This window comes from Xiphophorus maculatus, chromosome 2 (genome assembly GCF_002775205.1).
Source record: "Xiphophorus maculatus strain JP 163 A chromosome 2, X_maculatus-5.0-male, whole genome shotgun sequence".
NCBI classification, from domain to species: domain Eukaryota; kingdom Metazoa; phylum Chordata; class Actinopteri; order Cyprinodontiformes; family Poeciliidae; genus Xiphophorus; species Xiphophorus maculatus.
The window spans coordinates 27,591,997-27,619,994 of NC_036444.1; the positions used below are offsets into that span (position 1 = coordinate 27,591,997).

A 27,998-nucleotide genomic window follows, 5' to 3' on the forward strand; every position below is an offset into this window, starting at 1 on the left:
GTTTTAAAAGGAGACTATTACGCTACCTAGTGTCCATTGTTACCAGTTTTTATCATTTGTTTGATAAACAAGCCTTTGCATTGGTCGTCAAGCCTCTGTTATGTGCGAGTCTGCCTATGTGGACAGCTGACAAAGGATTATTAGGCCTCAGAAATCTTTTTCCCAGCACATAAAAAAAAAAAAAAATCCATCCCAGACCTGCGGGGAGAAACAGCTGCTACTGTAATGGGATTGCTGATGACTCCTCATCGGCATCGTGTTAGAAGGGAAAAGTGAAAAACGTCCTGCTCTCACGAAGCTGATTTTTAGGAAGCCGTTTGTAAAGTTAGTCAAAGATTAACAGCAATAATTTGGGTAATTTAGCTTGTCATAAGAGAATAAAATTGGGGTTTATTTTTCAAAGTTATCATGTTATTCATGAATTTATTTAAGTCGCAGTTTCAAACTAAATATTTGATTAGCAGGTTAAATATTTAGTTTACAATTTAAATATTGAATTGCAAACTAAATATTTAGCTCCAAACAAAATATTTGTTTGGCAAGCTAGCTTCAAGCTACATAGTTTAGTCTGAAGCTAGCCAACTGGAGCTATATATTTAGATCATAAACTAAACATTGAGCTTTGAACTAACTTTGAACTAGCTTGCTAACTAAGCAGTTTGAGCTGAATATTTAGTTGCAAACTAAATTTTTTTGTCTGGTGCTAAAGTATTAGTTTGAAGCTAAATATGTAGTGAAATATTTAACTTCAAACTAAATACTTTGCTTTCTAAGCTTGCTTGAAACCAAATATATTAGCAACTTTAGGAACTAAATATACAGTGCTAAACTAAATATTTAATTTGAATGAACTAAACATCTAAGTCCAAACTATTTAGTTTGAAGTTGCCTAAACATTTAGATTGAAGCTAAATATTTAGTTCATAACGTTGGAAACTGTGACATTTATGAATGAATGAATAAAAATAGAACTTTGAAAATGTAACCAACATTTTTTTTCCATTCTCTGACAGGCTAAATTACACAAATTCCTGTTAATTTTACAAAAACGGTTCCTCATCAGAGGTCAGAGGTCGCGAGTCCTACTGTCTGGCACGTTTTGAATGAACGTGTGAGTGCAGACTGTGTTATATTGACATGCATTTTAAGTTTAGGTCATTTTAGAACCAGGTGAAGAACTATAAAACCCCGTGTTTAGAAAGAGGGTGTATTTTTGTTTGCTGTCATGACTACAGATCTTTTTCTTTTCTTTTTTTTTTTTTTGTTTTTACCACAGTTTTAATGCCAACTCACGCTCCTAACAGGAATCTGAGGAATGCAGCCAGCCCAATCAACAATGACCCAACAATACCAGGCTGAGGGTAAAACAAAGAAGGGCGTGGTCTAAAAATAGCTCTCATCCACTTAAAAGACTTTAACAGCGCTGGTGCAGATGTAGGCCTTCCTCCGGCACCTCCTCCACCGCCCGGCTCACTTCCTGAAACTCTCCGGGTTCCTGCAAGTTTACCAGTCAGGTCAGGCAGGTGAAGCAGCTGCGTGTCTGCTGGAGGCTGATCCTAACCAGGCTCCGAGCCGCGCCGAGAGGTCTGAGCGCCGCACACACAGCCCTGCAGGGACAACACCCGGCAGTAAGTAAGTACAGGGCGACGCCCGGCATTCTTACTGTACTGCTAACTGTAAGGCTCTCATCACTCTCACACACGCGTGAATTTGGCGCGGCAGAGTCCGTTGGGTGGAAATAAAACATCAAAACGTGGCTGCAATGTGCATCCGAGGTCAAGATGCGCAGCGCAGTTTTTAGTTCTGCTACTTTTTATTGTAGCGCAGGAGATCTTTGAATCGGAAGTTCTGCTTTTTTGGAGCAAAGATATTCTTCTTCTTCTTTTTTTTTTTTAGAAAAATCACCAAAAAAAAAAAAAAAAAAAAGTCAGTCTCGTGGGTGCGATCGTCAGGACAACTGGATCAAAACAAAAACTTTTAGAGGTTCTGTTTTTGTTCTGAGTGTGGGCGTGTTCTTGAGCCAGTTTTCGTACACTGCACACACACACACACACACACACACACGCACACACACACACACACACACACACACACAAAGAGAGAAAGACCAGCCTGGGCAGGTACATAAGAGAATGTGATTCTTACAGATATAACTTTATTCACTTAAAATGAACTTGACAGCGTGAGTGTTAACCCCTGGGATCGTTTGGAGTTTGCATGCGATGGAGAGCCAGACAAACAAACCCGACAAGTCTTGACAAATCTCACGTCTGAATGGATTTTTGCACCAGATAAAAAAACAAAACAAAAGAAAACCTGTGAAGATTCCTGGGAGAGTTAAAAATCTAGAGAACTGCCAGTGTTTAATGGTGCGAGTAAAGCTGTCGTTGTTCTGACGTGGGGCAGCTGCAGAAGTACAGAGTCATGAGGGAGGAGGAAGGGTAATAGAAGTTAGCTATTGCACCTTCTGGGTCTTGGTGTAAAAAAAAACCCCAAACAAAACAGATAAAATTTACAGAATATTCCTTTCTGTCATTCTCAGTTTACCAAACAGGAAAGAGAAGAGCAAAAAACCAAATACGTACGTGAAAGTGCTTCTTTAAAAAAATGTTTTGTACACTGTAAAAACACTCTTACTAACTGTTTTTGGTCTAGTTTCTAGTGCAGATATCTGAGTTTTGTCTTATATCAAGTGTACTAACTTAAAAGTAACTTTTTTAGCAAGACGAGCAGCTTGTATTAAGTTATTTAAGTCATTTAGCATAATGAAAACATTGTAGTATAGATTCCTTCCGTTCCTCCTGCTGTTAAAAAAACATATAGCATATTGACTGCTACAGTTATCTTAATGTTATGTGTAGCCTTTACTTTTATCATTTTGATTACAATACACAGAACAGCAAAAACATGCAAAATTTAATAGAGTTTTTATGAGCTGATCATTGGACAGAACTTTTTTTTTTCTGCTGCTTTTCATGGAGTTAAACTGGGCTAGTTAAATTGTGAGACTTTTTGTTCGACTGACTAACCTGCAGTTTGTTGTCTAAGAGAGCTGTCACTCATTGCTTTGACTTTTTTATGCCAACTGTAGTTTTTTCATGGCCCTCCAAACAGCATCAGCTTCCGTTTAGCATAAATGCTGCCTTATGTTGTTGTGTCATATCACTCCACGCCACTGGATGGCGCTGGTGAGGCTGATGACATTAAAGAATACGGTACCGTGTCCCTACGTGTGGATGTGCTACTTTAAATAAATGAGTTATGCAAGAACGTGTTTTATTTGTCACACCATTACATATATTTTCTGACTTTAGTTGCCCATGGGTTGTTAGGTTCTTTGTGTCTAGTGCTGGAAAATTCCCTCGGTCTTTTTCTTGACAAAACGTCTCCATTTCGCGCTTGCTAGCATAACAAGCTAAGCTAGCTATGTTAGCTTAGGGAGAACGCAGCTTTATAACTTTGACTGGCAGCCAATCAGAAAGATGAGCTTAGCACATTCAAAAAGTTATTTTAACTTATATTTTATATTAATGATTGAAAAATAGATTATATTTTATAATTTACAATTAAAATTCATTATAATTTTTTTCTTGTTTTATTGAAAACATAGAACAGTTTAGGTTTCAAGGCTCTGGCTGATTTTTGATTCTTTTGGATGTATGGAATTATATCCGAACAGCTGAGCTTGTCTTTATCTGTAGGTGAGGAAAAAAGTGTGTAAGCAGCCAGCGTCATGCAGCAATAAGTGGGGGAGGGGTAGCATCACGTCAGTCTGTGCTCCATGAACCCGGAGCGAACTGCCTTCACTTTCTCTGGCTTAAGGATTTCAATGTGACGTACAGTAGCTGTTGCATTTAAATCCTTAAAGAGTGGAGTTGGACATCCCAGCATTAAAAGCCTCATTCTACAAACCAGCCTTTCCAAGCAAAGTAAACAGCTCTGATCAGGTAATGTAATGAAAGGCTAGAAATTTGACTTTACACATTTATCACATTTATTGCTGCAATTTAATATGAGGAAGTGAACAAAGAGGCTGCTTGTTCTCCCTGCACATGAACTGTGCCTGTACATGAATGTGTGTCTTATGTGACGTGTTGGACTTAGCATCTAACCCAACTGTCAGCATGCTCCAACCAGGTGATGGGATTAAATGTATCTGCCATACATCTACTGACTCTTGAGTTCCCATTAAAACAGTGGGTTAGATGTTTGTTTTTTTTAAGTGGGGTTCTCTGCAGAGGGTATTAGCTGTCAATATCTTATCTGCTGTAACGAATAGGGGTGCGCCACCAGATCTCACGTTGTTAAGCAATAATATTTCGTCTTGTCTCAAGAAGTCTTTCACAGTTGCAGTCAATATGGGACATCGTCTGCTCAAGTCTGTTTACACTAATGTTATGAGCTCCACTTAAGAAGATGTCTGCCTTTAGCTTCACACTCTCCTTTATTTAGATTTTGGTCAAAATCGTCACTTAAAATCACTTATTTTTCTCATATTTGAACAAAACTGGAACATTAGAAAAAGATGTATTGTTTTCAAAAATGTTTATAAACCTTTCTTGGCATTGCAGCAACGCTTCTTAGAACTCATAAACCTTTAAACTGGTTTTCACTGATGATTCATCTTTTATGATGAGCGCAAACTCTTGGTGGCTGGAGAAGGACTCCTTACAAACACCCTAAGTTTGGCTCTCTTTACGAATTCTCTATCGGAATCCAATCAGAAGGAACATTTGGGTAAAATAATATTATTTCTAAGCTAAATCGGCAAAGGAAATGAGTATTGCTTGGGCAAATTTTATGTTTGAGACGTTGTCCCGTTGCACTGATAGACTAAAGAGTCCGAGTCAGGCTGGTTGACAGAACTAGACTACAAAACTTGAAGACAAGTGCAGCACTTTTAAATCTGGTATCTGGAAGGATTTTGGGTATTAATGAGCACTGTGAGAACGCTGATGATGCTAAAGTTAGCATCAGCTTCATGGTTTTGTTTGCAACCACCAGGGACTATTAAGAGGTTTACCTCCAAATCTCCAGTAGCTGCAGGCCTAAACAATAGATGTAGACAATAGATTAAAAGTTTTCCTTTGAAGCTTCTTCTGAGAAGCCAAACTCCACTCAAACCCCAAGCTATCTATGTAAATGAGCAGTGACTTTGCTGCTTTCTAATGCCGTAGTGTTAGAGGTACAGAAGCAAGTGGCGAAGCACAAAGGCAGGAACTTCTTCTAAAACCAGTCCAGCACTCGAAGTGAAACTTTCTCAATCAACCGGCATTGGCTTCCTCTGTCTTCTTCAAGTCATCATCTGTTTCACAAACACTGGCCAGACAGAAGCCACAGTTCAGCACGGTGGCTCGTTGTGTGAAACGCAAGACAATTTCGCAAAGCAGCGAGACAAGAAGAGAGAGTGCAGCCAACTAAACCTTCTGGTTTAAACACAGATGATAGTTTTTGTTCTACGGAGTCTGCTTTCCCAGTCACAGTTGGGTTGCAATGTAAGATTGCATTTTATATATGTGGTCATGTTTCTTATTAGCTGCATTATTTGGTTTCCAAAGTATTGAGGTTGAACGTTTCTAAGTGTCTCGTTGCATTTCCGAACCTGCATGTGTTTCATCGGGTTTGTATGCGGCAGGCCAACATAAAGCATTACAATTAAAGCTGCAGTTTCACTGAACATATAACTGCACAAGTTGGAATTACAAAAATAAATCTGATTAATGGAAACACTCCAATTTTGAAAAACACGTCTTATAATAAAAACCACCTCATCACAGAAGCAAACTTCTTAGCGAAAAATGTTTCAAAATTGGCGGATTTCAATATTTGCCAATTTATTTTCGAAATTTCAAGTAGTGAAAAACATTGTCAATGGAAACTCAGCTGATGTACGGCAGCTGGTAGATGGCTGTACTTCAACACACCTGGACCAATTGAGGTCATTATAAGGACTCGGTGGAAGATGATTTCATGCTCAGGAAATGATCCAGCCCATTTGAACGTTGGAGAACAGTCAGTGTCTGGAGCTGGAAGCCCTGGAGCTGGAGTTTTATCCTCCAACAACAAACCGGTTCTGGCCCCATTCCTGCAAAATAAAATTCGTCTGCAGGCGCAAAATTGCCCCTAGAATAAAGATAAGTTGTTGAAGTAAAAAAAGATTTCCTTTTATAAAATTACTTTATTTGATCATGACTTAAAAAGAAGCAAACAAAAATTCTTTAAGTTTTGGAACAAAGAAAAGATCCAACATTTAAAATGAGTATAAAATACATTTCTTGGTGTTTTTGTATTTCCCATATTTATGGGAAGTGAATAAAGAAATATGTAGAAGAGTTCAAGTGTTATAAATATAAGCCAACTATAGACTGAAAATATATATATATATGTATAAATTTGTATTAAACAAAACTTTGCATCTTTTAGGTGAATCAAAATGAAGAGAAGGGACACTCCGTTTTTCAAGCAGCAGTCCACACCATGCCTCGGGAAAGGTGAGTCAAAATTCCCCATGTGGCTGTCGGGGGTAGGGGGGTATGGGGGTGGGGGGAGGATAAGAAGCACACGGTGTGATAGAACATTACAGCTCCAGTCAGCATCCCTGCTCTGTTCATTGAAGTAATTAATACTCAACAGGAACATGCTTGTCAGCTGTTGGCAGCATGTATACACGAGAAATGAAGTCAAAGCATTAAAAAAAAAAAAAAAATTATATCAATGCATGAAGATGCTCTGCTCCAGTGAAGGAGTGTGTGGTTTCCTGTTAGATGTAGCTGCATGGATGCCTCATAAATCAAAGATATTAGAAATATAACTCTGTTTCTTCATAAACAGCTTGGCTCAACATACTGCAGGCGACCCATAACATAAGAAACCAAAGAACTGCACTCTGTGCCACTCATACAAACAGACCAAAGCAATTTTTTTCTTTTAAAATGTATATTTATTAATAAATGCAGCCCAAAGCCTGCAGCCGAAAACAGGAATAGGTTTTTAGTTGCAACATTTTTCATGTTGGTTTGTATAATCTTAGGCAATCTTTGGATTCATTTCGGTTTATACTTGAAGACTGTGAGCTAAGAGACGTGTATATTTGCTCTCAGTTCTTGTTTGGACTCTTTTTCATGCTTATGCACAATGACTGACAAAGAATAAGCATCCGGTGGAGTCGATGGTGACATGTCTAGGTACTTTGCCATATTTAGCTCATCCAAAACAGACCAATAGTTCTTGGATCTAATGTTGAGAGAAAGTACTGGCTAGCAAACAGATTTCTTCTCACACATAATGTTTCAGGTCCCAGATCAAGGTAACCCGAGTAAATACAAAACACACTTTTTAAGTTTTATTCACTAAGGGGGAAAAAAGTTATCAAAACTTTTGTAGAAAAGCAATTTCCCCATAAGAAATCACTTCAATAGAACCTATCTGAGAACATGAACAATGGACAAAAGATTTTAAAAAGAAACACATCAGGCCTGATGTAAGGAGGAACGAATTTTTTTTTTCTCTCGACGTATTCTGTCTGAGTGTTGGCACAAGGTGAAGCCCAAAAGATTAACTGTCACAAGTGGAGAATTTCGTCCTTTCCTATGATGCGGTACTTTGGGTTAAAACTTAACCCAAAGTAACTTTTATTGATATTTATGAATAAAACTTAATTTGGGTTTATTTCAAATGTAATGGACAGGAAGATGTAAAAGAAAACTGAGGGAAAAGGTTTAAAGAGAAAGGAGAAAAAGAAGGATAGAGAGAGAATGCAAGACAACACCGTAGAAGTCTGCTTCTACACCTGCAGAAAGAGAGGGGGGAAAAAAGCTGAACGGAGAAACAAGTTTAACATCAATGAAAAACTACATTGTACTACGTACTTGATACAAGATGTGTTTAGAGTCAACCTCAGCCCGACAGAGTGTTTATGTGAAAACATCAGAATGTAAACACCATATCATAGGTACAGATCACTGACATGCATCAGTCTGGAAAGCTAAACAAAGCTAAAACATCAAACCGTTGCAGGAGTGGCAGCCCTACCAAATCAAAGAGTGCATCAATGACTCATCCAGGTCACAAAAGAACTGGGCTGAGCACCCATACACGTCTGGCCTCTAACTAACAGTATTTTAGAAGAAGAAGAAGAAGAAGAAACATGCGGCAGAGTTATGGCCTGAACATTCAGACAATTCTGAAGGAAATGCTTGACCAAGCACACAGGGGTCCAAAACACACCAGTAAACACACCAGTTCAATGTCTCAACCAAAAGTTGTTGTTTTTTCTTCAGCTGCCTAGTTAAAGTCTAGACCTTTCCGATGTATATGCTGTGACGTGACCCTGAAGAGGTTGTTCAGGCTGGAAATCCTTTAATTCAGCGTTTCTGAATTAAAGTGTTCCAGGATTCAGCTGCAGAGTTGTTAAAAACTGGCTGCCAGTTGTTCAGCCACTTGTTGTTGTTGCCAAAGGGCCGGTACAACCAGTTCTCTGGCTTGGGTACAGAGAACCTAAAGCTTATGTTGGACTTTTCAACATAAGGCCCAAATGGTTTGGATTGATGATCAAAAACCCTTTAAGTGTGACAGAAACAACAAAAACAGCAGAAATTTGCAAAGGCCTGATATCTTTCTGCCATAGTGAAAAGGTATTTACGTCAAAGCTGACAGTTTAGTCAGTCATAACAATACATGCTGGTAATGCATCACAGTGTGTTTTGCATTGCACTGTACTTTAACATAAGTGCACCTGTTGTTTTGTAATATACCACAGAACAGCCATAAATGCCTCAATGAGTCGTTTTAGTACTGAAGGAACATCTACATAAACCTGTGAACAGTTGTTTGTGTGATTAATAACAAGACGTTATCTAAAACTAACTGAAATGTTCAATCAATTGAGTTTTTTTTAATAAGCATATCTAGACGTGTTTTTTTTTTTGCTTCTGGCGGAAATGTAGAATCATTACTTTTTGATAAAAAAACATTTATAATATGAAATTGCTTTATTTAACAGCATATCCTGGCTTTGAAAAGCAATCTTGAGGATTCAGTCACATGCACGTAATTAATATTATTGTCCTCCGGTTAATAAGAGGAAACCGATTTGGATCCGTGAACCAAAAACAATTTGAATTTGTACCTTGTTGTATTTCAGCTGGACTTTGCCACTGAGATATAATATTCTATTATGAGTCATGTTCATCCATGGTCTTAAAACAGTTCACAGATCAGATTTACAGGATGGAGCTCAGTCATGCACCAGATTCTTTTCAGCTTTCAAAATAAAAGATTAAGTTGGTGAAATTTAGACACATTTCTGGACACGTTAATGAGTTAATGCAACTTTTCTAAAGAGAAGTTTTAACCCTCTGTGCCATATTATCAAAGCTTGTGGAAGGAAACCCAAAAAGTTTAACCCAAATCAAACAGTTTAGAAGACATTTATCCCCAATACTGACCAAATGCATGCAAACGATTAAAGCTACAAGAAAAATACATCTCCAAAAAATATTCTCATTAAGTTTTCTGGTGTTAAGAAATATGAATAATTGTAACCTAAACAAGAGGTTTGGTCAGATTTAACTTCAGACAGTGAGAAAAAAGTGTATTTTGTTCTGACACTGATGTTGGATGAGAAGGCCTGGTTTTGCAGGCCCTGCTCTGGTTTACCCTGACGGTTCTCTGTTGGTCAGTGACATTCCAACACATTGGACTTGCTCATCTCCGACCCTGTGGCGCTTGCTCTGTTCACGTTGGAACAGGAAGTGGCCATCATCAAACAGTTGACGCAAAGTTTGAATCACGAAACTGTTTCCTTCTGACTGCACAGCGCTTTGACCAGGTTTTTCAAGTTGTGAAATATAAGATGCATGTCATCATCAAGGCAGCTCAGGCGTTCCAGCGTTGGAGACGTTAAGAGTTCATTTTATTCTTTTAACAGTGAAAAGCGTTTCTTTACACCACTAACGCTCTGCATTGCACTTTGTGACGTTAAGATTCATAAGCAATTGCGTGGCCATGGAAACCCATCTCCTCAAGCCGTTATTGAGCTAATCTGAAAAGCAGAAGTAGTTAGTGTTGAGCTATTGACCCTGCAGAAAGTTGGCAACCTCTGCATTCACAGACCTGACTCAGTTCTGAGGTTTTCACTTCATACCGATCAGTCCCCGAGTTGGTCTACAATACCTCAGACAAATGTCTGTAGAGTAGTAGGGAGGAAGTTTCTTGACTGGACTTACTGCACAGGTAGCGTCCTGCCTTGGCATCATGTGGGAGTTCATAAAACTCCCAACGATTCTTCATTCTTTGACAAATATTGACTGAAACAATCCCTGAGTAGTTACTCTCCAGTTTTTTTTTTGCCAGGAAATGTACAGTATATCCTAATTAGGTCGCTATGAAAAAGGTATTGAGTAGAGACTGAGAGCAGATCATGACATTCAATTCTGATTGTTTTTTTCTGAAATCTGACTTTTTACGATCATTGTTAGACTTCTGTAACGATTTGCTTCCCTGAAGAAGAAGAAGAAGAAGAATGTTGACGTCACACAGCAGCGTTGTGTTTATGGACACAACGCTAATGGAAGGGTTTTAAAGTTTATTCAGCAATGGGAGCAGACAGGATTGTCACAAGATCATAAGACAAAGGTTGCAGTCAATGCTTGATGAGCATTGACTGCAATTTCTGTAGAGAAGGAGTGGTGGGATTGTGATGTGATGAAAGCTGTTTCCTTTACAATGTGTGCAAAACTTTGTCGATATTTCGACTTCTTGTTGTTTTCTTTGTTTTTTTTTCTGCCAGTAGTAACAGTTCAGTTGTTGATCGTGATTCATGTTATGCAAAAAAAGATGCTTTGCACAGCTGAATGGTTGTTTCAATCTCAGTTTTGTGAAATACACTTATTTTGATATGGCCGAAAAGCTTTTTTATCAAAAATCGTGGGATTTTTCGGAATTGACGTGTTTCCATTTCCTTTTTCGTAACCCCAGTTTGCACAATTGTAAGGTCAGTGGAAACGCAGTTACAGACTTCTTTCATAATTTCATAATTCTGATTTTCAGCCATTATTTTTACGTCTGATCTGGCTTCTTCCGGTGCCGAATTGCGGCACCTGTCTCACGCCAGTGACGTAAATGTCGGCTGAAATGCCATTCAGACAGCAGGCGTTTGGAAACATTTGGATTTGCATCCAATTTAGCAAAACATTTGGAAATGGCTAAAATCAGATTTTTTGGGGGGGGGATAAAAACATCAGAATTGGTGCCGTTGAGGCTTGCGTGAAAAGATCTCATATGGCCAATTAAAAAAAAACAAGCAAAGCAAAAAAAAAAATCTGATTTGGGCTGCTTTTACCCGCTGTGTGAACGTAGCGTAATGTTCCTTTCCCTTGCGTTTCAGTATTGCATTGTTCTCAGGATTTGTCTTTTATAGTCATTTTGTTTTTCCACCCAAAATATCCAACAGCCAGCATTTCTTCTCAGCATTAAACAGGGGCATGCTCCTGAAAACCCAAATTTCCCTGTGGAAATCTGGGCCCTTGAGTTTGTTTCTTCTCCACAAAGCGTTGCGTTTTGAAATCTATTCTCAGGACCTTGACGTGACCTAAAGAGCCCCGACGTTTTATTCCCGCTGACCCGGACCACAGACAGCCGCCCGAGTTATCAGCCCCGCTCGGCCATGCCAGCTCAGATTAGAGGCCGCTGTTGCTATGACGCTCTCAACATCCGAAAATAGCTGGATAGAAAGGGACACTTAAGACAGCAGCAGCTAGCAGCTGCTTCATGCGCGCTGTTACTGGAGGGCATAAACAGCGGAGCAAAGCGGGACAGAGCCCAGTCGCAGTCAGACGCTTCGACGAGAAGCATCACAGGCGTAAAAAACAAAAAAAAAACCTCCGACGTCCAGGACACTGCCAGGTGTCTGCAGAAACCCTCTGTTGAGAACCAGCAACCTGAAGCTGACATTTTATTTTATTTTTTTAAGATAGTGATTTTCACTCTTATGAGAGCTGAGGTGTTTGAATCAGCAGGGGAAAAAAAGAGTGAGAAAAACAAACAAACAAACAAACAAACATGGCTCAAATCACTGCAGAAGGTAAGAGACGGAGTGGAATCGGACGTGTTGTGGATCTGTAGAGTGATGCGGATGTGATGACAGTTTTATCAGTGTTGTTTAGGATGGACTTTCATGACCTACTGGCCGGGAGCGAAAGTGCCGCGATATTTTGGGAACATGTTATTCTCAGTTTCATGATGGTTAAAGCGTGACGATTCATATTGTATAAAATGGGAAATCATTTCATGAACAGTGGCTTCACAAATGTTCTGGATATTGAATATACTGCACAAACAGCAGCAGGTTTTGGCAATTTACATCTCTACCAGCTTTGCAGTTCTAGATCTCAAGTCTTGCCATGTATTCTCAAACAGCTTTAGCTCTATGCTTTGACTGGGCCATTCCACCCACTGAGAATGTTTTGCTCTAAACCGGTCCATTTCCCCTGTATTACAGCTTGTAACAGGTTTTTTTTTCTAGTTTTGCCTTGTGTTTAGTTCTTTCCATCATCCCATCAGCTCTGACCCCGTCCCTGATAACTCACAGCCATGATGCTACAACCACCATTTGTCACCATGGTGATGGTGCATCCACAGTGATGAGTTGAGTTTTTTTCCAGTCCAAAGGTTAAACTTTGCTCTCCTCTTCAGGTGTTTGTGATAACCTTCTGTCTAAAGCTGGAATGGTTTTCTTCCACCAACAGCTGAACTCTTTCTGCAGCTCCTCTGGAGTTAGCCTGAGTCTAATCTGGTTGGTGCTCATCTCGTCCAGCCTTTTCAGTTTACGTGCACACCATGTTATTGTAGGTTTTATTCTCTTTCTTTTGATTTTTTTTCTTTTTGTTATTTAAAAAAAATTCTATTTATAATGTCTATCTTTGCCTTTCTCTCTCTGTTTCTCATTTTTTCTGTTTTTTTCTTTCTCTATTTCTCTCTCTCTTTCTTTCTGCACACCACACCTTTCAGATTTTTATTTGTGAAGTAGTGTTATGTGTGGTTGTCATTTTTCTTCCACTATTTTTGCGCTGCTTTGCATTGGTTCAACCGATAAAATATCCTTTAAGCTACCTTAATAGTTTAAAATCCTTGGTTGCAAGTTAACACATAAAAAAGTTCAACATATCTACGCATTTTTTACAAGAGGTTTTGTTTTTCTGGGTGTATTTTTTATTTACTTATTTTTTTTTTGAACTTCTAAAAGGAAACGTTTCCGTCATCCTGCCGGCGGCTCAGCTGTTCCGGTACAGGAGTGAATTGCACGTGGTCAGAAGCTCGGCCAGAATGAAAGCTTTAGAAAGTGTGTCAGTGTGAAGGTAAATAGCCCTGCGGTCGTTTCTGGGGAGCCAAGAACGTTCAAAGTTCTGACAGCGTTGCCTGTGGCGGCTGCAGCCGGGATGTTAGTCACCCGATACTCTGGGACGTACACACGTCTTCATGTCCTACTTGTTGATTGAAACTCCACACGGCCCAAAGACTGGCCCACAGACCAACATTAACACCAGTAACAGTGATGACACAGAGGTCAGAATAGCTACACACCTCCTCTGGTACTGGATAGCAACAGAAGCTTTCACAGCAGGGACGGTTTGGCCCGCCAGCTGAGTCGTCTAAAAAAACAAAAAAAAACTCTCCTGTTGTTCTTCTGATCTGATCAAAATACAAATTCACAGAAGCTGGGGGTAAATATAGCGCCAGGCGTCATGCCACGGATGCAAAAGAGATCCAGGTCAGCCTAAATAAACCAGACTGTTTTATTATGATGTCTTTGGGAGAGTGCTGCAGCCCAAACGGACTCGCATTAATCTCCCAGGAGCCACTAAAACTTTACATTTGTGTTTTTATCTGGAGTTTTATGCTCATGTTTCAGTAACATTCCCACATTGTTCCAGCTATACCCATAAACGTCAGAGTACACTACTGGGATTTTATGTGACAGACCAACACAAAGCAGTGAAAAACTGAGAAAGGGAAAGAAAAAAAATGCATGTTTCTCCAAATGAAAAATCTTTTTTTGTGGGATGCACTTCTGTTTGTCTACTGAGTAAATTGTGGCCCTATGTTTTCAACAAACCGAGAGGAAACACTAGTACTGGGCCTCTGAGTGCCGATGTAAAATGTGTTGACTGTAACCTGGCCGGGATGTTGGGCAGAAACATGAGCAGTCAGTTGGAAGTTGTTTACAAACTAGAGTTCAGATGAAGCTCAGCAAACCATCCGCCAACTCCCACCTCAAAAACTCGTATTCAGATGTCTCTGGTTTATCTTTGATACGTGTGTTTACTGCCATCTCTAAAATAATGTTGTCATGTTGGCAGCTTGCTTAGATAAATAAAAACTAATGCAAATATACATGTGATTCTTATGAAATGATCCTTACCTCTCTCGGGGTCTTAGCACAACACTCAGGAGGAGCTCGGCAAATGTCACGGTTGGACAGTGGAGAAATTATGGGGTTGTCCCGTCAGACTGTCAGTTCCCAAAACCATACACACAAAAACGTGTAAAAGTGCAGTTGGCTTCAGTGCAACCTTGCCGGACTGTGCACAGGGTAAAAAGCTCAAGGGCTCCCATGGACAGGGTCTATCACTGGTAACCGCAAAATAGTTACCTGTGATAGTTTATGACACGAATCCCAGAACTTCTCTAAAATGCTACTCTTGTTCCAGAAATGGCCAGGCTCTTCCCGAAGATGTCTCTGAGCGCAGCGGATGAGAAGATCCGGCTGATGGCGGAGAAAGTGTACGCTTCTGCCCTGAGAGAGGAGGACACCAAAGACGCCATGGCCCTGTTCAGCGTGCCGGAGGACTGTCCCATCGGCCTGAAAGAGGACAGGGAGCGGGAGATGCAAAAGGAGCTGGCCGAGCAGCACTCTCAGGAATCAGTGAAGAGGTACACCATGGATCAGTGTTCAGAAACCTATGACTCTCCACCCAACAGGGAAAACTTCCAGTTTCATGACCCTTAAAGTGATCTGTTGGCTCGTCATGTGATCCCGTTGCTTGCTCTTTCAGGAAGAAGACCTTCTTGCTGAAGCGCTCCCAGTCCATATCTATGCAGGATGACTGGAGGGCGTCTCCACAGCCCACTCCAGGAGGGGCCGAAGCTTCTCTCCCAGAAAACTTCCCAGACTACCAGAGAGTTACCATCAGTGGGGATTACTGTGCAGGGGTGCGTGGTGCTTAAGCACACAAGTCTGTATTGAAAAAGGCACCGTGATAAATGATGAAGATCCAAACCAGAAACGATATGACAGAAACGTGAAGGAGGCTAAAGGAGACCAGGGAAAACCACTGGATGTGCAACATTTTGACCTGCTACCTAAGTTTATGCTATAATTGTCATTACTTGTAATGACCCAAAATATTACATTTATTAAACCCAGATCACTCCTTGTAAGGGTGTGTAAAATCTCTAGGGGCCACAATTATAAATCCAAGAAAGAAGGGACAGTCTGTAGGATGTCGTAGGATTTCTCTTTTGTTTTTGGTAAAAGACAAAAGTAGCCATTTCTCCAGCTTTTGCTACACTCACGTTTGTTTTGGCTGTATTTACCCAGAACGCCCTGCACTATAGTTCACTTACTACCTTTGAGCTTGGTTTTCACATATGCATCTGAACTCACCTCAGTCAAACCAAGACCGAGGTTTTTAGGTGGCGCTAGAGTTTCCTTAGAAACTCTACTCATTTACCTAGTAACAAGCTAGAGTACCGGTGTGAATTCTCCGTTAAACTTGTTTAATGTTTCCAGATAACAGTTGAGGATTACGAACAAGCAGCCAGGAGTCTCTTTAAAGCCCTCGTCATCCGAGAGAAATACTCCAAGCTGATCTACCACCGCTTCCCAAGAACCGCTGCGAAGTACCTTCGCGATGGAGAGAACTTGAAGTGGAGCGAAGACGACGAGGTTCTGCCAGGTACAGTAAGATCTTTTACCTAATGTTACTCCATCAAAGCATTCGCTACATTTACTGAGTTGCACTCCTACTCTTGCAGATGCTATAATCTTCAGGCATTCGCTCTTACATTCATCGGATGCATCTAGAGCTCTGACAATGTATCGGCACAGGGAGAAATTCTTTCCATTTGTTGTTGTTGTTTCAAGCTCTATTTCAAGTATTGTATGTAAAGATAAAATGCAAAGTAGTATCCTTCACTGCTATTTTAAGCTCCTCTCTATGTGCATCAGTGTGTGTCTAACACAAGGCCAGTCAGGCTGTTCCTGGTTCGAGATGAAAGAACACACAACCAGAAGTTTACTGAGTACAAAGACTTGATTCATACATGGTGAAAGCAAGTAGAAATGAACTAACGTACAGTTTTTGTGTATTTTTTTTTTCCTGCAAAACATGAGTAACTTTATTTTGCAAACACACAGTGTCCCCAAGGCATGAAAATCCTGATCATTGCGCCATCTGACCCAAATACAAACACCTAAATATGCAGATTGCTTCTACAGACATTAATGAAAGAATCTAAGGAGTTAAGTAAATTTCAGTCAGATGACTTGACTGTATACCTCCTGTGCAAGTCTAGTCATGATTTGTTTTTTATTACTAAATATTCCACAGTCAACTCTTATGGTATTGGAGCAAAGCTGAAGCAATTGGGATAAGCAGGAACTCCACCATGAAGAATACAATTTACATTACATTATAATTTTATTACCTCATTAAAAACATATCTGGAGTGTTGCCATGATTTTTTTCCATGAATATTTGAGAAATCCTTCAATCTCCATGGCAACCATCGAGCTGTGCAAAATGTCTGAGTGGACATAGCTCCGCCTTTGAGACGAAGCTCCTCCTGCAGTTTCCAAGCTGCTGCCTCACAGAGCAGCCCCCACCCACGACTACCACACTCAGCTCCTCCAGACTAGCCAGCAGCAATCAGCAAACGCCTGGTGGAACAGCGCGTCTGATGAGCTCATTATGTAAACAACTTCTCAGTGAAACGCTGGTAAAGATGTTGTTAAAGAGTTAAGAGGAGCGCTGCAGTGATGACTTCCTGAAGGTGGAGTTTCAGAAAGAGCAGGAGTCTCTTAAAGAGACAGAGGTCCAATTTCTAGCCATTAAATTAAAAAAATAACATTCTTTAAAGTCATATTTGAGATATTTAGCATTTTTTTTAACAGCTGAAGGCAACGCAGTTGCTTTATTAGGCTATAAAATGGGACTACCGATGTGCCCGGAAAACACAAAATACTGCCCCCTTCAGACATGTAAAATTTCTGCAAAATCAATGGCTTCAGACCTTCAAACTTAATGTGACTTTCATATAAGTTTGAGAAGAGTGCATAGAAATCTTTGTGGAATTAGTTTCTGCAGCTTATCAGCTGCATCGGAAGCTTATTTCACCTTCTGCAATAAAAACCCATCGAATGCAGTGGTGGAAGAAACTCCCATTTCAGTACACCAAAATATTTTAGACAGTTTTATGCTCTCAGCTGTATGAGAACAAAGGAAAGCCCATAAACCCCTGGATGACCAAGTTTGGTTTGGAGGAACTTGACTGGAACATGACTCCTTCCTGACCTCAGTCAAATGCAACACAACTAGGCTGAATAATGGTGGAAACGTCGAGCCAGTTCTTCTCCTCATCACATACAGACCCATGCTGAAAGCTGTCCCAGAGGAGTTGAAGTGGAGGCGGATGGATAAGAGCTTTTGGCGATATACTGTATATAAACGTGTTCTTAAGTTGCTGACAATGGCTTTTGTCCTACACTTCATAGTAGGTGACAAAATGTTAATAATGTATAAAAATCTAAGTGATTTGCAGTGCAAGACATTCATTAAAATCTGATATTGAGACCTTCCTAAAATAATTGCCCATGTCATTTTCTTTTTTTTGCCAAAAATGTTTTTTTTTTATTATCCAAAATCACGTTTGGCAAAAAACACCTTAGGCTCATTATCTTAGGAAGGTAACAATATAACAGCCAAGAGTGAAAAGTAAAAGTGGAAATGTTTTGTAGATCAGACTGGGACAGAAGTACGACTGGATTGTTTTTACTTTGTACTCATGTTGTAAATTTAACCTCCAGTGTAGAAAACGGTGAACACATTCCACAGTTTACCAGTCAGTGAATATAGAGGAGGAAATGTTAAATCAACTAATATCAGTACAACCAAAAAAACCCTGTCAACTCATCCTAGTGCCAAAACTTTTCATCTAGAAATTAGTTTTTTTAAATTCAGCAAATTTATTTTCAAAATGTTAAATTGTGCCGCTATATGGTCAATGTAAATGCAGCTACTGACTTTCCCACAGAAAGACTGCTTTTGTCTTTTTCAGTCAATGATTTGTCTTTTAACCCAGTTTTACTTTAAAGCAGCATTGCTTAATGTTTTGCTCATCTATTCCAAACCTGTGCAGACACCTGGCCTAGCCCTCACGAAGGAGAGGACCCGTACTCCATGGAGGGCATTCCTGAGAACCTGAACTATGAGCTGAAGATGAAGGATGGAATAGTTCATGTTTACGCCAACGCTGAGGCCCTGAAGCAAGAGCAAGCCCTCAGCCTGCCCTACCCTGACCTGGAGACCTTCACCATCGATCTGAGCCACGTACTTGCAATGATAGCTGATGGGCCAACGTGAGTGAACAAAACGCTTCAACATCTTCCACAAAGCGGAGATCATGGAGGGAGTTACATCTCAGCTGGTAGTGTCAGTCATTTCCCCAACCTTAGGCAAAGATAAATTATTTTTAGCAATTCAGGACAGATGGGAACCATTGTGGGGGTAAAATCTACACTAAAGTTATTTTGCAACGAGCATTTAGCAGAAGCTAATGCTAATGTACTTCATCCATAATGATGTCCAGCTTGTTACAACAAACCAATATGTGAAATGGTAAAGCATGAAAGCATGTTTAAAAGTTGTAGTTTTATAATACCATGTCTAATGCAATAAAAACCGGCATAAATTAAAAAAAAAAAAATTTAATTGCTAAAACAAAGAGTAATCTTATTTGCATCTGAAGAAAGATGGTCATCTCAGTCATTACCAGTGGTGGGCACTGCTAACTAAAAATCACAAACTAAACTAAGACTCATAAACGACACTAAAGTGTTTTACCAACAAGTATTTAGCAGAAGCTAATGCAAAAGTGCTGAATTCATCCATGTTGATATCCACCATGTTAAAACGAAACAATATGTGAAACAATATATTACCCTCAACACAGATATGCAACATTGCAGTTGTGCCTCAGGAAGTGATTCTTTGGAACAGACCTCGTGGTGTCACTTTTACAGTTGCTGATTTTTGAGTATTGGTAGCTACGTTGTTATTTTTACCTAATTGGCTTCGGTCAAAATTTTTTTAAACTGTTTATTATTTTAAATCTGTACAATAATGGTGGGGAATGTGAGGAGGCTCTCACAGTAATTTGTGAATATTTCCATTTTTTTAATTGTATTTTTAACACTGGTTGTTGGTTCATGTAAGTGTACTCTTTAGTTTTTTGGGGTTTTTTTAGATATTTGCCACTTGCTCAATAAAAAAAAAGAACATGTGAAGAGTTGCTTAAACAGTCTTCGCACACTTCAGGATAAGAGCACAACTATAAACGTCTGGCTACTTGAATAATTCTTAACAGTCGATAACCTAAACTTGAACACAAACAGTGAACTTTATTCAACTGAATGATCACAAAACAGTAAAGTTAATTAGTGCCTTTGTTTGTATCTGGAAAAAATAAATTTAGGGGAAGCAAAATGCGTTAAACTTTTTCAAAGTTAGTAAAGACGCTAATGCACTGAATGATAAATTAGCTCCACTGTGCCCACCACTGGTTGTACTGGTTGTAAAGATTCACCGATCCAATATTGATATCGGTATCTGTATTTTTTTCTGATATTGAAAAAAATTCTAGATTGGATATGGGTGACAAGGTACTCGAGCCATAACAGCAGATCTATTCAGTCTAACCCTATGATTTGTACTCTGTTACATTCCTAACTTTAACCTGGTTAAAGTTGTGTTGTTTTTACATGTTTTAGCTGAGCTTCTGATGCTATTGGTGTATTTAAGTGTTGCTGTATTGGTGCAGAATAGGGAAATACACTAAATGTATCCTACAGTACATTTATTTCTGTTTAAAAAAGGAATTCAACACAGTTTTTTTTGTATCAGATTAGTATCGGCTGATACTAAACCTCAGATATCTGTATTGGTATTGAAAGTGAAAAATTGGATCGGTACATCCCTGTTTATTAGAGGCTTGCGTCCCTGCAGTTCAGTGATTAAAAGAAGTTTCTCACACTCAGTAATTCCCAACAACACATGAAATCTTTCTCTGTCTATTGTGTGGCTTTGCAGGAAAACCTACTGCCACAGACGGCTGAACTTCTTGGAATCTAAATTCTACCTTCATGAAATGCTAAATGAAATGGCTGAGATGAAAGAGTTAAAACGCGTTCCACATAGAGATTTCTACAACGTCAGAAAGGTTGGTCTGCAATTTTGGCATCCGGTCCAACTTCCTTACTTTTGAAGTCTAAATGGGCAACGGCGCAAGAAAAGGTCCGACTTTCCTGTTTGGTCACACTTAGGTGGACACACATATACACGCTGCCGCCTGCATGAATCAGAAGCATCTGCTGAAATTCATAAAGCGATCGTACCAAAATGAGGCAGACCGGGTGGTCTTGGAAAAAGGCAGCGAGAAGATAACTCTGGAAGAAGTCTTCAGGAAGCTCAACATGGACCCCTATGACCTGACGGTGGATTCACTGGACGTCCACGCTGTAAGAGTTAAAACATCTGGAAAACCACTTTAATGTTAACTGCTCAGACTGCAGATAAAGGGGAATGTACTGATGGATTGTTGTTCTTCTGATTGTTCAGAACAAAAGCGAAGGAGTTTAAGCTGATGCCTGTTCTATGCCAAGTTCTGATTTACCGTTTTTCACATGCTCTCTTGTGACTGGCAGGGAAGACAAACCTTCCACCGCTTCGACAAGTTCAACTCCAAGTACAACCCTGTTGGAGCCAGCGAGCTGCGAGAGATTTACTTGAAAACCGACAACTACATCAAAGGAGAATACTTTGCGCGTCTCGTCAAGGTGAGTGAGGAAAAGCACCGGCGCCAGATGATGTCATTCGTTACTGCTGGGCAAATCTGGCGTTGTCCTGAGGTTTAATGGGACTCTAGTCAATAATCATGGCTATGTCATTTTTTACCAAAAGTGATTTTGGGAAAAATAAATCACTACCTTTTTCTTTCCAAATGATGTTTTAGGCAAGAAAACAATGACACGGGCCATTACTTTAGAAAGGTATTGATATTATATGGGATTGAGAAGTCATCAAGGGTTGCCTTCTATTTACGAAACAAATCTCAATTATTGGCACTCCATATAAAGAACATTAAAATAAATCTCATCTCAAACTGGTGACCCTAAGATTAACTAAGATAAACTTAGGGTCACCTCAGGAATTTTTTTAATAAATGACCTTACATATGGAAAAGTTTAGGTGAGCAGTTATTTTTTTTGTAGCCATGTATGGATTCATAAATGGTTTATGGCATGTACTCCTATAGCACTTTATCTAGTCCAGAGGACCCTGAAACGCTCTACATTCACTCATTGGCAGAGGTGAGGTTCTAATGCACCTTTGACCAGCAGGAAAACCAGGTGAAGTATCTTTTCCAGGGACTCAAAGACTGAGAGAGACAGACAGACAGACCAACCAGCAGCCTAACATTTAACCACCAGTTACAGAAACTCCTCCCACCTGAGATAGCTCATATCAACTAACTTACTTGATGTAAGTTACTCTACTACTTTGAAGAGTGGCTGAGAGAAATCGACCACTGTGTCGCACCATATTCACACCCCAAGGAAACAGAACTTACCCTATAGGTTGTGCCTACATGTCTAAAATCTTACTAGAAATTTTTTTTAGGGTTTCTAATAAGAAGAAAAAACATCCTGGGTGCTGTGGCGGCACAGGGGCAAAGCACAACACCACATATTGAGGCCTTAGTCCTTGAGGTGGCCGTCACAGGTTCGATTCCCGGCCTTTTAACTTTTGCCGCATGTCTTCCCCTTCTCTCATTACCCAGTTTCTTGTCTGACCTCTCTCAAATAAAGGTCACTAGAGCCAATAAAACCTTTTAAAAACATTCTGCACTGTATTGTGAGACTTCTGCTGCTGTTTTTACATACTGAGTGGTTTCAAGTGCCTACTTCAGTCTTATCAAACAGCCTCACTGGCTTCCTGTGTGGTTTGCGTGTCTGTTTCAGGAAGTTGCCGCAGAGCTGGAGGAGAGCCAGTATCAGTATGCTGAACCCCGTCTGTCGATTTACGGCCGATCTCCCAGCGAGTGGGAGAACCTCGCCACATGGTTTATCCAACAGAAGGTCCACTCCCCCAACATGAGATGGATGATCCAGGTTCCAAGGATCTAGTAAGCACTCAGTCTTACTTATAGAGCAAACCACAGACCGTTGCCCTCAAAGGACACCATGATGTTAGCATACATCATGGTGTCCACTCAGAAAGTGTAATCACCTAGAAACTCAAGATCAATTACCTAACAATTACTTAAAGGCAACTGTCTGATTTGTTCATTTTTTAGGACGGGTTTTATTTGGTTACTTGTCTTGCAGTGACATCTTCAGGTCAAAGAAACTGGTGCCGAACTTCGCCAAGATGCTCGAGAACATTTTCCTTCCACTTTTCGAGGCCACCGTCAACCCTCAAAAGCACAAAATAATCCACGTGTTCCTAAAATACGTACGTCCTTTCGCAACACCCAAGTGAACGAAAAGACAAGCCGTGGAAGATTTCTCCACATCTGGCGGAGCGTAATAGTGAACTTTGCCTCCGTCGCCCTGCAGGTGACGGGGTTCGACAGCGTGGACGACGAGTCCAAACACAGCAACCACATGTTCAGCTACAAAAGCCCGAAGCCTGAGGAGTGGATCGAAGACAACAACCCTCCATACACCTACTACCTCTTCTACATGTATGCTAACATCATGGTGCTCAACAACCTGCGCAAGTAAGTTTAGCCTGTTGGTGCAGCCGATTGGGGGAAAAAAGCAAGCACAATGTGGGCACAGCTAGCTAAAAAAGTTAGTTGCGCTAACCTTGAAGCACTAGCCATAAATGTTAGCTCTGCTAACAAGCTGTATCAACATGGTACTTAGCAGAAGCATTAATTTCAACTATGTTCATACTCACCATTTTTAATGACATGTGTTGCACCACTGTCTAGCAGAATTAAATTTTAAATTATTCAGAACAAACCTTTACTTTATGCTTTCAGTTTTAATAGTTGTTGAGTATAGCTAACTCTGTTGCTACATCAGTAGATTTTAAACTGTTAAGCGTTGAACCACTATCTGTAGTTCTACAGTGATGCATTCTGGGTACATAATAGACATCATTTGGTGCACTGCATCATGGCATCATGGGTGGAGAATATGAGGAAAGGAACCAGACTGCTGTGTGAACAGTCTTCACCTGCTTTTTTGAATATAAACGTTTAACTGCTTCAAGAATTAAAAACTAATACACAGATGTCAAACTGTAGTCATAGTTTACAAAACTGCCAAGTAAATTGGTGCTTCATTGTTTATCTTTGAAGCGCCATAGATAAATAGACGTGTTAAACGGTTTCACAGTTTGCAAATAAGCTAATTTGCTAAATGGAAAAATTAGCTCCGCTACGAGCAGATTAGTGGAATGTGCTCACTGCAGCGTAATCACAAAGATTGTTTCAAGGATTTGGACAACAATGACTATTGTTTAGGTAACATACACAAAATTTAATCAGTGGGTTTTGCTAAAATTTGTTGCTGTTGCTATTGGTTAGCCCTAGCGGCTGATAGTGGGGCAGACAATTGCTAGCGCAATCACCTCCCACCTTTATTTCTTGTGTACATGACCGTCACCTTTTGTGGAAATAAGCCCTTAGCGCAAGTGTGATGAGGAAATACTTGTGAAAATCTTTGAGATTGAAATGGTTATAAGTTCACCTTGCTCTTAGCGCTTTCAAGCTAGCTATTAGCTGCTAATAGCTAATAGCTATTAAGCTATTGTAAGCTTTAAACACGTCACATGTTGCCAGGACTACTGTTATTTATTTGAGTGACGTCTTGAATGCAGCTCTTATTGACAACCCATACATAGAGTTTCAGTTAAAAGGTCTGAAATAGGCTTACTGAAAGCACAATACAGAGTGGTGAGATTGCAGCCAACTAAAAAGATCCGAAGTGAAGCTCGTGGCAACGTGACTCTGACAATGTTTCTGTCCACAGGGAGCGAGGCCTGAACACCTTCCAGTTTCGTCCTCACTGTGGAGAGGCCGGCTCCCTCACCCACCTGGTCTCTGCCTTCCTGACCGCAGACAACATCTCCCACGGACTCAACCTCAAGAAGGTGCAACCCTCCTACCATGACGCGACTCGGTGACCGCAAATGAATTCATAAAGCCACAGTCAATAAGCACAATTTGTTGTTTCCAGGGAGAAAATTCTGGTTAAATTCACGTGGCAAATTACATCAATGGGGTCCCGGTTTTTGATAAACGTTTTAGCATCCCGCCTGCAGGTGGCAGTGTTTCTCACCTTTGCGATACTGTTGCCTCAACCTTACTTGATGTCTAGTTATAATCTGTTATCAAGTCACATTTGACTTGACATCATACGCAAGTGTAAATTTTTCTAAATTTTGTGAAAATATTTCTAAATTACCATCACAAAATCTGTGATTTTTGATCTCAAAAACTCACAAAAACAATCACAAAATCCTGGAGGGACAGAACAATGTAAAAAGATGTTCAACATTATTTAATTATAAGTACTTATCGAATGCAGACTGTTATTTATTAATACATTAGCAGATTAAAGGACTGAATCAATACAACCCATAAAGCTGTATTGATTTATGATCTTGATGTGGCCTAAAAATGAAAATGAGTTTGACCCTCCTCCCCTGCCCTAGATGATGTAAACTCTTATCTTAACTCTAAGGTTCCATATCCAGCATGTTCAACAACAGAAGAGATTTAAAGCCACTTTGCTGTAATATGTTCAGTTTCTAGTGAAGTCTGGTCTGGTTCACCGGTCAATAAAACGCCTCTACGTTTCTGTCGGTAAGACAGACACGAGTTGTAGAGAGATTGATTTTTTTTTTTGGCTACATACCTTAAAAAAACAGATTTTGTTTTGAAGGTTTCATCCCATGTTTGTTTCAGTAAGGTGTCAAATAAGTCTTAAAAAAATCCACCGATTTCTCTTTCCACGCAAGTTGTTCTGGATCGTCTGATAGACGAATGAGTGTTGACCTACAGCGGTAATCCCTGATGCGTGTCCTTGTCTTCCTTAGAGTCCGGTGTTGCAGTACCTGTACTACCTGGCCCAGGTCCCGATCGCCATGTCCCCGCTGAGCAACAACAGCCTCTTCCTCCAGTACTCCAAGAACCCACTGCGAGAGTTTCTGCACAAAGGCCTGTGTGTGTCGCTGTCCACCGACGATCCCATGCAGTTCCACTACACCAAGGTCACAAACATCGCCGTACTGGCGTGCATACACTGCTTTCTCTCAGAGGCTTATCAAGTGGTCAGGCGTCATTGGGTGTTGCAGGAGTGTTGAGGTGCATTTTGTTTGTCTAGCTGCTAATATGCTCCAAAAATAAATGTCCAGGAAGCGCTGATGGAGGAGTACGCCATAGCAGCGCAGCTGTGGAAGCTGAGCACATGTGATCTGTGTGAGATCGCCAGGAACAGCGTCCTGCAGAGCGGACTCTCACACCAGGTAAAGACAGACGGATCGTCTCCGTCTTAAAAGCAACGAAACCGGCAACTTTCTGGCTGTTTTGTAGACTGTTACGTTGAAGACGTGAAACAACTACTGTACATGTCACGTCTAAAGACAAATATATACACGTATCCATTACTGTAATTTTCTAATCAGAATCAGCTTTGACTGCAGGGTTTGTGCACATAAGGAATTTGACTACAGTTCCACTTAACTCTGAGGAAAGACATTCAAATTATAAATATGTATTAAAAAAAAAATTATTCCAACCACAATATAAGACGATAATACTTTGGTTTTAAGAATGTCCGTCAAGGCCAAAGTACAAATATAAACCAGTTTAAAAACTTGCACAAAAATGAACTTATAGGACATGATGTTGTGTAGATGTCTGTCTCAAAGGCCTAAACTGCAATTGCTCATATTAATAATGTGTAAAGAATGATAGTTATGATAGAAATGAGATGTGTAATTTAAGGTTTATCTGATATGTGGAGAGAAACATTTGATGTGCATGAAAGGAATCTATTTTCTATCTTCTCCTTTTTGAACAAATTGTGTAAAATTGCATTTCAGCTGGATGACAATATTTCTCTTATAGTTTCCTTCCTGTTTTTACTTTTCATTTTCTGTTCGAATTAAATAAGTAAATACATTTTCTCTTATTGATGATACCTAGACTGCCATCTTGTGCTCAAAACTAGTACTGCCTTTAACACTGAGAAGGAACATTCAACTCGGCTTAATGAATGGAAAAATTAAAATCCTTTTATTTATTTTGATTTTCTTGTATGATTCTTTACTACTAAGCCCTTTGGAAACCAGACAATCTTAAACTTTTAGCGAAAAAGTTCTGTTCCAGACTGTAAAGTATTTGATGTCATGTCAGAGTTGGGCGATGCAGAACATTTTGATATCAATCCGATGCTAAGTAAATACAGCAGCAGTATTGCTGATAACGATACTTTTTTTAAATTCAAGTTTAACATTTCATCAAATCTCTGACCTTCACATGTTTTTGCTTTAAAACATTATTTTCTTTTACTAAAAAAACAAAGACAGACAGAATTTGGACAAAATAACATTTTCACAATAACAAAAGAATATAAAAACAAAAAATATATGTTTGTGCATCTATTCCAGAAAAAATAAAATGAAAATAATTAACATTTTAGAAAAATCTAAACACCTTTTTTGTTAGAATTGAAAAACTCGAATACCAAAAATAAAACTTCAAGAGGGAATCTGAGACTAAAGTATCGATCTTACCATGCTAGCATCGATCCGATACCGATACAGACTTGGTATCGATATGAACCTCTAGTTTATGTCCAGATCGTTGACCTGACTCGTGATTCCTCTCAACAAAAACTCTGTACCATGAATGTTCCTTCCTTCATGGGCTGCATGTATTAAACCCACAGGAGAAGAAACATTTTCTCGGCTCCAACTACCTTCAAGACGGACCAGAAGGCAACGACATCCGGCGGACCAACGTGGCCCAGATCCGCATGGCGTACCGCCACGAGACTCTGCGTAATGAACTCAGCTTCCTGGTGGACGCCGTGAAGACAGAGAGCGCTCTGAACCCAGCCGAGTTCTAGACCCGACGGGTCCGACCCAAACGCCTGGGCTGCGTCGTCAGACAATGGGACACTGACTAGACAGCAGATATTTTTTTTTTTTCAAATTCAGTTTATTGGGTTTTGGGTTTTTTTCTACTTTTTTCTCATAATGTTGGGGTGGCTAAAAAACAAAAAAAGACTGTATGTAATGTGTCTGGCGATTTAAACCAGTCCAGATATCACCATTTATGTGCCTCTTTTCATCTGGTTAGGTTTTTCTGTTTAGTTTTTTACATTTGTGCAATTATCATACAGCAACTTGTCTGTATGATTATGAATTTCAATGAGGGAAATGTCACTTTTTTATCGAAGTATTAATAATGACATTATGCTGTTGCAAGGATTTTACTAAAGACTTATGATTTATTGAGTATGAAAACATGTTTGACTATATTAACAGTTAAAATTGATTGGATAGTTCTTTTACAAAATGTCTGATTTCTCTTTTCCCACAATTTAAATAAAGGCTGTAAAACAGATGAGTGTTTAATACGTCAGTTTGTCTGAAAAATGACAATCCGGTACACGTCCAGTTTACAGAAACCAGTGGAAA

At 39.8% G+C, this 27,998-nt stretch overlaps 1 protein-coding gene across 3 annotated transcripts; it reads left to right on the forward strand.

The window, feature by feature from the left end:
- The first annotated feature begins 1,427 nt into the window (after window positions 1–1,427).
- Window positions 1,428–27,924, forward strand: LOC102226580 (AMP deaminase 3-like). 3 transcript variants are annotated; one of them, XM_005807459.2, is made up of 16 exons: window positions 1,428–1,632; window positions 6,424–6,491; window positions 14,709–14,931; window positions 15,054–15,210; window positions 15,791–15,956; window positions 18,418–18,637; window positions 20,367–20,496; window positions 20,600–20,794; window positions 20,981–21,112; window positions 22,298–22,461; window positions 22,664–22,790; window positions 22,895–23,058; window positions 24,320–24,440; window positions 25,389–25,562; window positions 25,707–25,817; window positions 27,245–27,924. In XM_005807459.2, the coding sequence occupies exons 2-16, from the start codon at window positions 6,434–6,436 to the stop codon at window positions 27,422–27,424; spliced, it is 2,322 nt and encodes a 773-aa protein (XP_005807516.1). In that variant the 5' UTR covers window positions 1,428–1,632; window positions 6,424–6,433; the 3' UTR covers window positions 27,425–27,924. The 3 variants fall into 3 exon arrangements, with proteins under 3 accessions (XP_005807516.1, XP_023207675.1, XP_023207680.1); XM_023351907.1 differs by having other exon boundaries at window positions 1,428–1,628; XM_023351912.1 differs by lacking the exons at window positions 1,428–1,632; window positions 6,424–6,491 and adding an exon at window positions 11,803–12,082.
- Window positions 27,925–27,998: the final 74 nt, after the last annotated feature.

Excerpts from the sequence above, each read along its gene's own strand:
- LOC102226580 (XM_005807459.2), top strand. The coding sequence starts at position 6,434 with ATGAAGAGAAGGGACACTCCGTTTTTCAAGCAGCAGTCCACACCATGC. Across the intron at positions 20,795-20,980 it reads ATTCACTGGACGTCCACGCT|GGAAGACAAACCTTCCACCG; the intron begins GTAAGAGTTAAA and ends TGTGACTGGCAG. Across the intron at positions 22,791-22,894 it reads TCCACGTGTTCCTAAAATAC|GTGACGGGGTTCGACAGCGT; the intron begins GTACGTCCTTTC and ends GTCGCCCTGCAG.